Genomic DNA, 14,626 nt, shown 5'->3' with positions numbered 1-14,626 from the left:
CGAGTCCCAGTTCTCACGTCTCAGTCTCACTTTTAGTCACAGCCCTAAATCCCTCATATGCGGTGAAACATGGTTTACCTACCAAACATGTCTGAGGCATCAGAAGGCTGCGCGTTAGAGGACAAAGCGAGTTGTACTCGAGTTTCTGCCCAGAATAACATGAGAAGGAGATTTGTGGGAACTAAGTTTAATGCTGGAAAGACGACTGAAAAACTCGTAGGTACAATGTAGTTGATATCGGCTTGTAATTCACTATGCACGTGCACACGTTTACGTCGAAGGAACAGAATTGTAATCGTTCCCACTCTCAAACCCATTTTTAACGCAATTTCTTCCTTTCTCTTCCTTTTTTTGTCGTATTCCTTTCCTTTAGATGCACACGGTATAATTTTTACGTTCATGTCGTACTTTAATATGTATCCTAAGCCCAATAAATGGATGAAAACTGAGTTGTTTTTTTTTTTGCTTGTTTTGGTTTGTTTTGTTTTAATTTCCTTGTCTGTAACCTTGCACTGTTACTTATAATTTGATATACTAGTCGAAATCCCCAGCCCTGGACCCAGTATACATGCCTAAGTCTCTGATACCTGGGGGATGTTAATATGGTAAGATTTCCGCTCAGCTCCATTCTTCATTATGCATACATATCTTGGATAACTGAAAGAAAACGATGGCGAAAACAATAGATTACCTTTGTTTTACAATTGTATGGGACTGTACGGAAATCTTGCTGAAAATATTCCGATCAAACTTTCTGTTCCTTGAGCAAATATTGTCAAGGGATTAAAAAAAAAAATAGTCACTGTTATTGAAATGCCTTACATTCCCTGTTATTCAAGAAATAGGAGCAAATAAGAGAAGAGTTGTTCGTCAGATTCCAGATGAGATTGTCACCAATCTTGAGCTGCAAGATGCTGTGAGACAGGTAAATAATGAGAAACTTCACATGACCCTCGGTTAACTTGACCCTTTAACCCCACAAGTGACCAGGAAAGAATTTCTCCTTACAATATCAGTACAATATCAAGCAGACAAGTGATGAGAATGAAGAAAAATATCAATTAGGGATTAATAGCTGATCCAATACCCAACTTCTCAGAACTGACATGAAAAGAATTGTTGGGCAGACAGTAAGGAGAATTACTAATGAGATCTTGGGAGTCAAAGGGTTTGGACGAGGCGTTGGAATTAACGTACACTGATCCGAACCTAGAATCGGACCCAGAGGATAGCCCTCCAGCATCACAACTCGAGCCAAGGCATAAAGCTGAATTAGCCAAACAACGCAGCAACGAAGGTCTACGCCTTCAAAAAGAAAGCCGTCAAAAAGAAAACCTTCCGAGGAATAGCCGATCCACGCGGCAGCCAAGGAAGAGGAAACATGAAGACACCATCAGCGCTATCCAGTTCAAGAAGCAAAAAACTGAAACCTCCATTTTAAAACTGGAGAGACACTTACAACAAAAGACTTGCCCTAAGTCGCTTCAATACAAGGCGAAGGCAAACGTCACGCCTGACGAAACCTTTCGACAGGAAATAAGCGCTATTAAAAGTGACGCCGAAGAACAATATGTTAGCGCCCTAGTGCGCTTCCATCAGCATAGACTTGTTAGTCACAAGAACAAACTTGAAAAGGCTAATATTGCCAAGTCTCGATCACAATACAATATAAATACACGTGAAAGATCACGTTCGCCCTTGAGGAACACTGTAAATACTGATGTCGACAGGATAGACAAAATAGAAAATCAGCTTTCAGAGCTGAAAGACCTTATATGTACACGCTTTCAGAGTGATAATAAACATGTTGAAAAGTACAACAGTGTCATCTCTGAAAAATCAGTCGCCAAACCCACTGCAGCAAAAAGGCTATCCAAGAATAATAAACGCAAAAAGCGTAGAAAAAATACACTACACAAGCGAGTGACTACAGAAAGGGCGAAAAATGAAAAGTTTTGACATACAAAAACTCAGTCGAAAAACCAATTAAAATTGTTTGTATAATCGAGTAAAAGCTCCATTAGCTAGCAGTGTTTCCTATTACAATCACCTCCCACCCTCCCTGCGTAGTAATAATCCGTCTCACACCCCTCCCTAAGTAATAACACTCCATCTCCCACCCCTCCCTTAGTGCTGATAGACTTCATCCTACCCCTCCCTCAGTACTAATGGTGTGCTCCCCCCTTCAAAATGGTCCAAAAAATAGTCCAAAAAATGGTCCAAAAAATGGTCCAAAAAATGTTCCAAAAAATAGTCCAGTCCATATTTTACCCTATGCCCGTGTTAGCAAAAGGGCTTAAATTTATTGAGACACCCGTGACAAATGAAAATAAGATCAGGCAACAATTGTTGCGTGACTTCGAACAATTCGCTAGGCGAATGAGACTTAGATATATATTCCACGGGAATGACAAGGAACCACATCCTTTTCACGTCAAATCAAACTGGATACCACCAGTACAACCTTCTATTGCCCTTGAACGCTACTTCGAAAATATCAAGTTAAGCCTTGCTGAAATAGAAATAACAAAGCCAAAACACAACCTGTCATACAACGAACTCAAAGCAGTCAAAGAACTGCAAAACAATACTGCCATCAACCTTAAACGTGCTGACTAAGGCACCACAACAGTGATTCTCAACAAGAGGGACAAAATTCAAGAGGCCCAGGTTCAGCTCGACAACAGAGACCACTACCGACCTCTTGAAAACCCCATGGTCACTGACACATTAAAAAAAGTCAATGAGCTTATTGCTCAACTGCACAATGGCAAACATATAGACGATATGACAAAAAAGTGGCTTTCACAGACTCCCAATCCGCCCAGAATACCGATTTTCTACACTTTAACAAAAATCCACAAACCTTTGCCAGTGGGTAGACCGATTATATCGGGCTGCGAAGGACCAACTGAAAGGATATCATCCTTTGTGGATCATTTATTACAGCCTATTGCTCAAAAGCAAACATCGTATCTCAAAGATACGACTGATTTCATAAACTTTATAGAGAAAACGCAAGTGTCAAATGATACTATTTTAGTATCAATGGATGTAACAAGCTTGTACACAAACATCCCACAAGAAGAGGGTATCACAATAGTATGCCAAGCATATGAAAAATACCACAATAACAGCCCTCCCATTCCGTCCCACTACTAAAAACAAATGCTCGGGCTTATACTGAAAGAAAATTCGTTCCAGTTCAACGGAGTAAACTATCTCCACTGTTTTGGAACTGCCATGGGAACACGAATGGCGGTTGCTTTCGCCAATCTCTTTATGGCAGAAATTGAAACAAAACTGCTTCACCAAAGCAGTATCAAGCCGAGAGTATGGAAGCGTTACATTGACGACGTTTTCTCCCTGTGGGATGTTCGTTAACAAGACATTGATCTATTCATAGAACAAGCTAACACGTTCCATCCAACTATAAAGTTCACGGCTGAAATCTCAGAGACTGAAATCACATTCTTAGACACGATTGTCTACAAAGGTGAAAGATTCCAAAACGAAGCTATCCTCGACGTCAAAACTCACTACAAACCGACCGAGACCTTTCAATATACACACTATTCATCTTGCCACCCGCCAGGTGTTAAGAAAGGCTTTATTAAAGGAGAAGCTATCAGACTTCTAAGAACAAACTCCTCGGAAAGAAATTTCCAGGAGGCCATGTGTAACTTCAAAACACGACTTGAAGCACGTGGTTACCCAAAAAGCCTAATTGAAAAGACGTTATCTGAGGTCTCGTTTGCCGCAAGGCAGTCGACACTTAAAAAACAAACCAAAAAAACTAAAGGCAAAATATTGCCTTTTGTGACAGCATACCACCCAGGGGTTAAAAATTTAAAACAAATACTGATGCAAGAATGGAACCTCATCCAAAATCAGCCACTGCTGAAAACAATTTACAAAACGCCTCCGATTATATCATACAAAAGAGGTAAATCGCTCAAAGACATACTCGTCAGAGCGAAGCTTTAATTAAAGGCTTTTGCGTCGCAAACGTAAAACCACACAGGGGAGTCTGTGTAGGCCTGTCTATGACCTTTTCACTCCATTAGAATTTGGTTAAGTTTAGAAAGCATAATTCCAGACTTGCTGTTTAAGACAAACAGTTTTCTGCCGTATCTTTCCGCACTTATGTGGTCGGAGATATGACGATAAGAGTTGAAAAGAAGCGTATAGATGTCGATGTAAAACTGTCGCAGTACTGAATTAAATTGGTCTTTGCTATTTTGATCGGTGCTATTTAGCAAAATCAAACATTCCCTGGATATCTCGATGGCTTTCTGAATGCGATCTGAGTTGAGCAGGAACAGGGCAACAAGTAAGGCGATGCTCATGAAAGCTATCATGGCTTATGCTGTTAGGTTTCCATTGCCATCCTCTCCTGTTATCAGGGAAACATTATTTTTAGTAACACAATACTAAACGAGTTGATAATCTAGATTCATAATGAGTCACTACAAACAGGAACACACATGTTAAGTTACAAAAACGGGCTGGGTCTCTTACACCTGGAAACTTTTTGTCACGAACTGTAAGTGTTGGAATTCACAATATCGACTTAAAACAAAAAATAAGTGAAGAAGAGGATAAGTACATCAACGGATCACATTTGGTGAAACTTGTAAAATTAATTTGACCTGCACAGTTTTTTTGAAACGGACTATGTGACTGTCATGCTGTGAAAGTCAACTGCTATTTAAGTGATTTTTGATCTAACTGTTTCGTTTGTTCATCTTATCTAGTAAAAAAAAAAAAAGCCCCATGCTTGGGTTTGATTAATGGTCGTGTGTCGGGGGGTCTTGTCATCAATTAGGGGGGTTTTTGAAAGGTCGTGGGTTTCTTAAAAACCCAAGAAGGATTGATAAACCTTTAACTATAACGTTCTAGAACATTTGAAAATGTTCCTCTAACAGTTTATCACCAAGTAATGAGCTCACTTATCTAAATTATATGGCTGAAAACTAATTTATTCATAACTGATGAGGATGATTGCCAAGATTTGAGGTAACAATGATTTGATCAACTCGGTTTGTCACCTTTCGTTTTACTTAAGTTGTGATTTTTGTACAACATGATATGACCTTAAAGTCACAGGACAAAGATAAACAAATCAGCATTAATCTTCACTTTTGCTACGAGAACTTTCCCCATGCATAGTTTCTATAAACAACATTAATCAACGGGTTAAGTTTATAGAGAAACTTTTGTGGGGTATTGCAAAATAATTTGGCTTTACCAGCTGAGTTGACTATGTAGATTGGCCATCATAAAGAGTTTCTGAAGCAGACGTTTCGAGCGTTATCCCTTCATTAGAGCATTTGATAATCTTGGGAAATCAATGATGTTGTATTGCCAGTATTCCGCAAAGAAACTTGCAAAGAATGGTCTGCAGTATCTTTATAATGCTTTGTTTTCCATCTGCATTTCTACCGGCCGTCAGAATGTATTTACAATAAAGCCTCAAGGGATCAAGCTACATGCATTCAAATTTTAAACAAGAGAGACAACCTTTTAACACAACTGTCTGCAAGATATCCTGACATTCCGCATTATGGCATGGAACATTTGAAAATATTGTTGTAGCAAGCTATTACCAGGTAACGAGCTTACTTATCAGATGAATGTTACTGAAAACTAATCTATCCTTAGTTGATGAGAATGATGAGCAATATGTGAGGCTACAGAAGTTTGACGAACTCCGGCTTTGTGACGAATTCATTTCATTCAGTGGCGATTTTTGCACAACATAACATGACTTAATACTCACAGGACAGGACAGGACAGGACCAAAAAAAAAAACATTCATGTATACCTTTGCGATAAAAAAGTTACTTATCCCATATGTGATCGTAAAGTTAAAGCTCAGTAATGAGGCCAACCCATGCCATGATTTATAAGTGTTTTGTAGCTCGAAAGAGATCAAAAACTTTCAAAACATCTTGACTAATGTTAGAACCACACAATACGATTCTGCATGTTTTTTATCTTTATAGAATATCGACAAATATTTTGGTTAAAAATTTCAGCAAGTATCTACTACACAAAGGTGTGTGTGATAACGTGACTGAAGTAAAAAGATTGTAATCCTCTTTTTCCCACTTTTATGCAGGTATATACCATGACTTAGTTAAATACTACCAGAAAAATCTCTTGATTTTTAACCAAAGTTGTTTGGGTTTATTGTATAGCCTAACAAAGCAATCGAACAAAATTAATGGTAGAGGTTCGCAGCCTACATCCATTTGAAAAGTAAGCGTTCTGATCAATAACACTACGACAAGATTATAGGGAATCAGTCAAGTAACGGTCTGTTCCTCACAGAAAATACACTATCTTTCTTCGTGAGCTTTAAGCGTCATAGGCTGACCTATCTTCTTACGCAAGACTTTGTAGACCATGTGTACCACTAGACTGACACAGCTTCCGCGTTGAAGTACATTAACTTTGTTAACTTGCAGCTCAGCGAAGTGTAGAATTGTTCTTAGTTGTGAGTATGATATGCAAATGTTAACTCACTTACTCACTAAGTCACTCAGTGAAGGCACTGTCGTAAATAAATTACTTTGATCTAGTTTTTTGGTTCATTCATCTCGTCGGGTGATGTAAAAGAAACAGTTTGCCCTTAGGTTGAATCGTATTCTCACTGATTTCAGTTTTTCACCTTTTTGAGGGTAAACATTAAAAGCGAAAATTATTTTTGTACATCCTTTATGTTGGAGCAGTCTGAAAATTAGTGACAAGTCTTACAAACTTTAAAGCGAACTTGAAGATTATCTACAAACGGTCGAAATGATCGTGAAATGGGATAACATATGATTGGTCAATAGACATCTTGCTCTGTAAGTCACTTTATCATAAAGCTAGCAGCGCACGCGGGCAAGATGAAGTGAATCCTGTGTTCTGATTGGCTACCTGAGCGGGCATGATGGGGTGGGCCCGCTCGGGATTCCCCGTATTGATCTCACGCAAGAAAACTTACAAAGTTCGTAACTTTTGGACAATGTTGGTATAAACATAGAAAAAAATAAACGACCTTCTTGGCTTTATTGCGCTGCAAGCACAGTTGGCTTTCACTATCGGCTCTCGAAATAAACAGGCCATTCTTGATTCTTATCAAAGCGAAATATTTTGCTATACAATAAATCCTTTAATGATTAAGCCGGGAGAATATAAACTCTATTGACCAAGCTTGTATGGTCAAGATTTCTGGGTATTAGTCTCGTGCTTTTTCTTCTTTTTTTATGGACGGAGACTTCGTGTCCGTCCAATAAAAACGCAAAAAAAAAAGAACTCGGCCAACATCCAGCTATTTTGACCTCACGCTTGGTCAATAACGTATATGAATATATTTTATGCAGACCCATACAATTCTGGCAAGGGAAGACAGTACAAAAAATGCACTTCCGAGGCCGGAATTTGTCTAACGTATAAGTCGGTGGACTTCCTTTTCCTTGTAATTATGTTCATGAAATGTTAACTTCAGCACTGATGACAGAAGTATATCATCAAAATCTGTTACACTTAAGAGTCTGAGCCAATGATATAAAGAGAGCTATTGGTCAGCGCTCTCATTGCTTTTGCGTCCGTCAATTTGCTGCCAAAAGCACATCAGTATCAATATAAGGTTTTGTAGCCAGGGCTTTTCAATCTACGTCTTTAGCAAATAAAAAGACGCTGATTAATATCAGTGAGCCCGCAATATGCCATGAATACTGGTCAGAGGATTCTTTGATGCAACAGCTGTCACTTTCACATCTCAACGTTAGCGCAGTTAAATGATTGCATAGGAGCCTTATTACATTTAGGACCGAACGTTATTACATTTAGGGCTTTATTACATTTAGGACCAAATGTTATTACATTTAGGAATTTATTTACATTTAGGACAGTTATTACATTTAGGACTTCTACAAATGGTGTCTCGACCATGAAACGCTTGTGTACGGGTAGAAAACGGAAATTCAAGTCGAATCTACCATGATCTCTTAATCGATCGTTAAACCCTCCTAAAAACAAAGTCAAGTTAATTGCTAGTGCAGATCATAGCTAATGGAAAACCACGTAATGGAGCACTACGGAATTCCAATGATATCAGCGTGGGACAGTCTACACCATAAATAGAGGTCTGAGTTTAGTTTTATGATCATCAACTTCTCAAATTGAACGATGCTCAATAACCTTAGTTAATGAGGATAAATTATACGGTATAAAGCCACAGAGATTTGAAAGAGTCGCCGTAGAACCAATTTATTTCACTGTGGTGACGATTCAATCGCGCCATCAACCGCTCTAACGAAGGGCTAACCCTCGAAACGTGACATATTGCCAACATAAGCATCAAGAGAACAGTTACTGGGTTTTGCCATAAGAGCCTTACCTCTCTACAGTTACTAAATAACCAAAGCTGATAAAAACCGAGCCACTGAGAAAGATTTTAATCGCACTTACCAAGATCTTGACAACGTGACTGATGCTTTTAAAGTGATCAAACAACCAAAATAATGAATTACTTTTCCCAACCTTCCGAACTTCTGCTGTCACAGTGTTTTAGGTATCCAGATCACGTGTGTTTAGGTTATTCCCTTCCCCCTCTAGGCTTATCGAAATAAAAAGGAAAAGTTCTAAATTGCATAATGTTTGTGTACCTGTTAGCCTGTCCATCGCGCGTCTCATTTAGGTTGAAATTTTCAATAGTTAGTAGTCATGATAAACTGCTTATGACCGAATTTGGTGGGGTCAGTGGGTAAAATATTTGGGTAGTGATTTAGGTAAGTGTCAAGGGTAATATTTTCTTTTCTTCTATAATGCTATGATTCCACAAAATTTCATGCACCTGTAAACAATCAATAGTCTTTCCCCTTGGCAGGAAGTTGGAAAAGTGACACCATAGCTTCTTTGAAATACAACTTTCCTGTTAAAGTCTTAGCAATATGAAATGATGTCTGGTTAGCAAACTGTTTTTCCTTTGACCATTTCCAGTAAAGTAGAAGTTCATAATTTTGCAATGTGAGTATGACTTGGTTCAGTACTGTCACTTCAAAGAGACCTTTTCTAATACAATTATAGAACTTATGCAGTATTTTAATAAATTTGTTCAAGCCAAGTATTGTTTTTTCATAAAATAGATTTGGACAAGAAAAATGATAATAAAGAGAAGGTGTGAAAGAAGTGGAATGGTGAAGTAAAGTAAATAGTAACCTAACAACAACTGACATTACAATAAACTAGGCTAACATTTGTTTTAGATGCCATTTTCCACAGTATTCAGAAAATATTTAATTTACCATGCTCATGCGAAAAGAAATTAAATTTTAGAAACAGTATGGGGCCCAAGAAATATTTTTCAATCTGTAACAAATAGGGATTTTTTCATGGAAAGTGTGCACAAATGAGATTTATTGCATCAAACAAAAATTAACATGTGAGCCTAGTGAACTAGTGAATTTTTTTGATCAACGCGGCAAGTGGATAAAAATTGTTCAAGCATTTTCCATGGTATGATACTTCCATTTCATACATACTAAGTCTTTTTCTAACCGTCCAACAAAGATTGGAAGCTGACAACTGTGAAAATACATTGTTTGTTTCATTAGAGCCACAAATGATACTACTAAACAGAGTAAATCCCTATTTGTATTAAAATAAATTCCATTTCTTAACATTTCTCAAATAGAAGATTAAATAATTTTTCAAAGATTTAAAGGTGAGAAGGAACAAAAAAAGGTGATACTATATGATTATTTTTGACTGTTGACAAAGAAATTAAAATTTAATATAGATCAAATAAAAAACCCTTTGAAGATCCATTGCAACAGTTTCCAGTTCATACACATATACAAAGACTGTTTTATTTCCAATCCAACAAAAGCTGCCATAAGCAGGCATTGAAAGATAAAAATCTATGAAAATACAAATAGGGATTTTAGGGCAAAAGGGTAATTTATTTAGATCTTGGGAGTATAGTTGTCAGTTGGGTAACATCTCCTTGCAAGTGCATTGCCTTACCTCAACTTTTAATTTCTTTTTTTTTTCTATCAAAGAAATAAAAAATGTTTCAACTTAGGAGGGAGAGGCCACTCCTACACGGTGGATGTGGTGACCATGCCCACCACGTCAACCTTATTAAAAATATAAAATATGAATCAAAATGAAATCAACTGTCTCTCATTCATTTTATAAATGTAAATTTGCAGCAGAAAAATTCAGCCATAACTGCAAATGATAATTTCTTGCAAGCCTGAGGGCCATACAAGAGAACATTTTCCTGAGTTCCTTACAAAAACAGCGGATGGCCAATATTCCTCAGTAGAATAGGCCATTTTACAGTTGTGTACTTAGTTGCCAAGCCTTTGGTTTGGAGTGAGGCTGAAGGTGACCTTGTTGTGTTAGAGACCAGAATCTAGTTAGCATGATAACAAATTAATTTGCATTTCAAAAGCAGCAAGGTTTGTATCATAACAAGGTCACCCTTAGCCTCACTGCTGTTCAAAGGCTTGGCAACCAAGCACACAACTGTAAAATGGACTATTTGAGCAAGAAAAGTTAGCAAGTGATTCATTACATTGCAATTGGACTAAACTTTTTAGTTTTAAATTTGGTGCCTTTCAAAACAAAAATACATGGATTATGATCGTTTCACAGGAAACGGACAGCATGGAAAAGTGCAGAACAAGTAAGAACCAGATCAGTGCTGGTAATTACCTCCATACTACCGTAGTTATTCGGTTATGAGGCGCACTCGGCTATAAGACGCCATCCCAATTCGACAACTTCATTATTGCGTGTTTTCAAACTGAAAATATCGCTAAAATACTTGGTTATAAGGCGCATCGTTGTTTGGGGAGTAAAGATCGATCAAGTTTATTGTAAATTCTTTCATAAACTTACAAAAAAACGAAAAAGTCGCGTATTGATTTTAGTTTACCGTTAATTAACAAAAGCAGAATTGTCGCACACGCGACCACGCGCACAAACAAAAGCCTTGATTAAACAAAAGCAAAATGTCACACACATTTACAAAAGCCGAAAAATGTCACACAGTTAGTCACATGAGATAAATAAAAGGCAAAAAAAAGTCACACATTTAAATACAACCTATCGGTACATAGTAATTTTTAGCCTTCCCTCTCGGGAAACATGGTTTTAAAGTATAAAAACAATTCGATCAACAAAATCAGTAGTCGCAAATTTACTTCACCTGGTGAACATCATCTTGCGAAGTCTACATTCAGCACAATCATGCCAAACACTCGCCGTCATTCTAATGATCTCAACTTCAGGTTGAAAATCGTAATTGAAGCTGAAGCTGTTAACAACAATCTAGAGATAGCGAGGGAATACGGAATTTTCGAATCAATGGCTTCGAATCAATGGTTCGGCGATCTGAAGATGACAGCCAAGCGCGCTTCCATGGACCGTTACCGACCAAAAGATCCCGAACTTCATCAACTGCAGGCCGACTGGTTCAGTGATCAAAGGAGCCAAGGTAAGCAAATGCCTTCTTATCACGCCGGGCTGGTGAGCGCTCTGAAGCGGAACAATCAGCGTCCACAAATATGGCGTTTGTGACCGTGTGGTTTTTAGAGAAGCCTGGAACTGAGTTAACGCCTGTTGAAAACTGCCTCCGAGCGGTCCTGGAGTTAGTCCGAAGGCGCCAAAACTCGAATGTGCTGAAAGTACACAGTTTTCCCGTCATTTTGATACTAAATATGCCATGGTTTCTTCGATGTTCGCTTAGCAAGAGACAGTAGAGGAAATAGTAAAAGAAAAGGTAAGGTTTATTTGTCGTTTCTATCGTATTTTTGGCTAGGATAGTTTTTTAAGTTTCTCTACTTATCCGAGAATTTGTGCTACGAACCGAAACTTCAAAGCCTTGACAAAAGCTCTATGATTTTTGTTTTCCTAATTTTGCCTTCTTTCCTTAGTTTTTTATGAGTTAATTTCTAGGATGCACAAAGAACACGCGCTTTAACTTGGCTCAATTCATGAAAGCTCGCAAGGTTGCAAGGGAGAAAGCTGTTGATGAAAATCGCAAGCTATCGGCAGAGTACAAAAAAGTCCAGCGAGCCCAAGAAAAGGTGAGATAAATTTGTCCAGTATTAATGTTTTGGGAAGATTTTTATTTTCAATATCAGAGAATATTGTAACAAAGGATTATAGGAAAGTGGTGGAGGTCCATGTGTAGGGAGGCTTGAATTTCAATTTTGACAGGGTAAAAGCTTTTTATGTGTTTAAACTCTAAATGACACTTGAAATTAAACAATCAGTGCTTATGAAATCACTTGTATAATAATTGCTTTCAGTTGGCCACAGTCAGGGAACACTTCAAAGACATAACAAATGAATTAGAAAATATTCCTGTGAGTATACTCTTGATTCTTTATTGTGGTTGTTTTACCAGTACCAGTAAGTATGCAGCAAAAAACTGCTGGGTGCGACCTCCAACTAAGTCTGTAGGTTTGCATTGATTAGTGGTTGGATGAGGTTTAATTTTATGCCAAATTTTATTAATAATGTGAACAGAAAAATATTCAATTTTGTAAAAATAAAAAAAATATTTTGCAAGTTCAATTTCGGTGAACTAACCACTTAACACAGAGCCAGTGCCAGAATGACAGCCATGGTCAGGCTTCTATGCCGGTACCTATGCAAGAAACCTGAGCGAGTGCCTGTGTTCATTTGGTCAGTAAAGACTGTCATAAATGACAGTGTCTCTAAATTGTAAACATCAACATATTGAATGTAAGATATGGCTAAATATCTATTTTGTTATCATCCAACCACATCTAATTTAAATAATTGTGTTACTGCCCAGTGTCTAATTTAGCAATATTTTAGTCACAGGGACAGGTATCTCAGGCACGAACAAGAAGCCCTACTGCACTTGTCAATGGAGAATCAACACTGGGACCAAGAACCGCAAGAAAAAGGAGGCATGAAACCATTGAAGCTGCTGCCAAAATTCATGGGAGCTCAAATGAACATTCCTCAGCCTGTTTCGAGGGAATGTTTGACACTCTGCAAAAGAGATGCAAGTTAGATAAGTTAACAAAATATGTGACAGAGAACAAGCAGTTGACCAATAGAATAGTTTGTAAAGAGTATAAGAAGAGTGTGTTAGAATTTGAAAAGTCAGATGACAACATTGTTTGAAGTATTGCAACATATTATGCAAGTGGTGTAATGGGGAAACGAAAGTACAAAAGTGTAAGACTGGTGCTTTCAATGAAATCAAATGAAGGCAAACCAGGGAAAAGAACAAGTATTTCAATTTGTAAAGGCTGTAAGGTTCCAAAGCTTCTAACTTATAGTAACCTTGTAGAACAGTTAAAAAAGATTGACATTGGGACTGTTCATGAAATTGACCCAGACTATCTAGAGGGCTTAGAAACTGAAAACCAAGTCAATGGTGCATATAGAGACTTGAGACAATACCCACCACTTGCTGTGTCCTCTTAATAAATGTGATGGTGAAAGGCGTTTCAGAAGTTATGGAATTTTGAAGTTCCTTTTCTTGTTCCTTTACTCTACTTAATAAGGAATTCTCGGACTGAGTCTCTGCTTAGCTCAGATAACTGGGCAAAATCTCGAATCAGTCTGTTCTCTCTGTTATAGTAGATTATATCTGTGTGTTTTTCTTCGTTGTGCACAACACCATAAGCGGAACGGGCCTTTTTAACCATCTGTAAAATTAAGGAAAATATTTCCGAGGACATCGCCCTTTTAAACTCTACAGTCCAAGCGCTTCGGGCCTTCATTCTTGGACTGAGGCGCCTATGGAGCATCTTAAGCCACATCTTCACTTCTCCTTCCAGGAGTGCTGTCGCTGGAATTTGTGACATTTTAGCTCGTTTCAAAGAGCTTTGGCCCACACGGTTTTTTTAAAAAATTGAAGTGAGAGCTGTTTTTACTTCTTCAAACACAAAGAAATTATCGACTTCATCACGTAAAGGACGAAGAGCCACAATAGCATTCAAAATGCTATTTTCAGCCGCCATTTTGAAAACTGCTTTGTACTTTTATTCGCATTTCCGCTGTACAATCTCAAACAACAGCGGGCGACAAAGTTCCACTTCACGGCACGCGCCAGCCCGGCGTGATCTAATACACGAAAGTTCACACGGCAACCAGGTGGACCATCAGACATAGTTTGATGCTACTCTGGTTTGCAGATTTAATGAATGTAACCGAAGAAGATACAATTCATAGACCCAACCTTTCGACACTCCTGTCTAGTGCCTTCATCAGGGGTGATCAAGACGCTGTAACTAGAGGTCCTTTTATATGATCACTAATTAGCGGCCTTTTTTTTTTTTCTCTGACGAGGTGTAAAAAGGCGTCAGGAAGCAAACCGCCATCGTCACGATCTAAACCTCCTCCCAAAAACATTCAAATGGATGTTTTCAATGCGCTTATAGCTCTCAAAAAGGATCCGGACAGCTTCGTATTATCTGCTGACAAGGGTAATTGTGTTGTGGTTATGGACAAACAGCAATATCACGACAAAGCTTTGTCTCTGTTTAATGACAAGAGTACGTATGCTGTCTTAAACTCTGATCCTACCAGAAAGACTCAAAGAAAGTTAAACAAAATGTTGCTTGATTTGAAAAAG

At 38.1% G+C, this 14,626-nt stretch overlaps 1 protein-coding gene and 2 pseudogenes across 1 annotated transcript; 2 read left to right on the top strand and 1 right to left on the bottom strand.

Moving 5' to 3' along the window:
* The first annotated feature begins 1,804 nt into the window (after positions 1 to 1,804).
* Positions 1,805 to 4,019, top strand: LOC136283328 (uncharacterized; annotated as a pseudogene).
* Positions 4,020 to 11,525: 7,506 nt separating this feature from the next.
* LOC136283430 (uncharacterized) lies at positions 11,526 to 13,493 on the top strand. Its single transcript, XM_066172284.1, has 3 exons — positions 11,526 to 12,092; positions 12,318 to 12,374; positions 12,853 to 13,493. Exons 1-3 carry the CDS (start codon positions 12,000 to 12,002, stop codon positions 13,165 to 13,167), a joined length of 465 nt encoding a protein of 154 aa, XP_066028381.1. The 5' UTR covers positions 11,526 to 11,999; the 3' UTR covers positions 13,168 to 13,493.
* Positions 12,919 to 14,012, bottom strand: LOC131783155 (uncharacterized; annotated as a pseudogene).
* Positions 14,013 to 14,626: the final 614 nt, after the last annotated feature.

This window comes from Pocillopora verrucosa, chromosome 9, assembly GCF_036669915.1.
Source record: "Pocillopora verrucosa isolate sample1 chromosome 9, ASM3666991v2, whole genome shotgun sequence".
In the NCBI taxonomy this organism is placed as follows: domain Eukaryota; kingdom Metazoa; phylum Cnidaria; class Anthozoa; order Scleractinia; family Pocilloporidae; genus Pocillopora; species Pocillopora verrucosa.
This window is presented reverse-complemented; position numbering and strand designations above follow the sequence as displayed.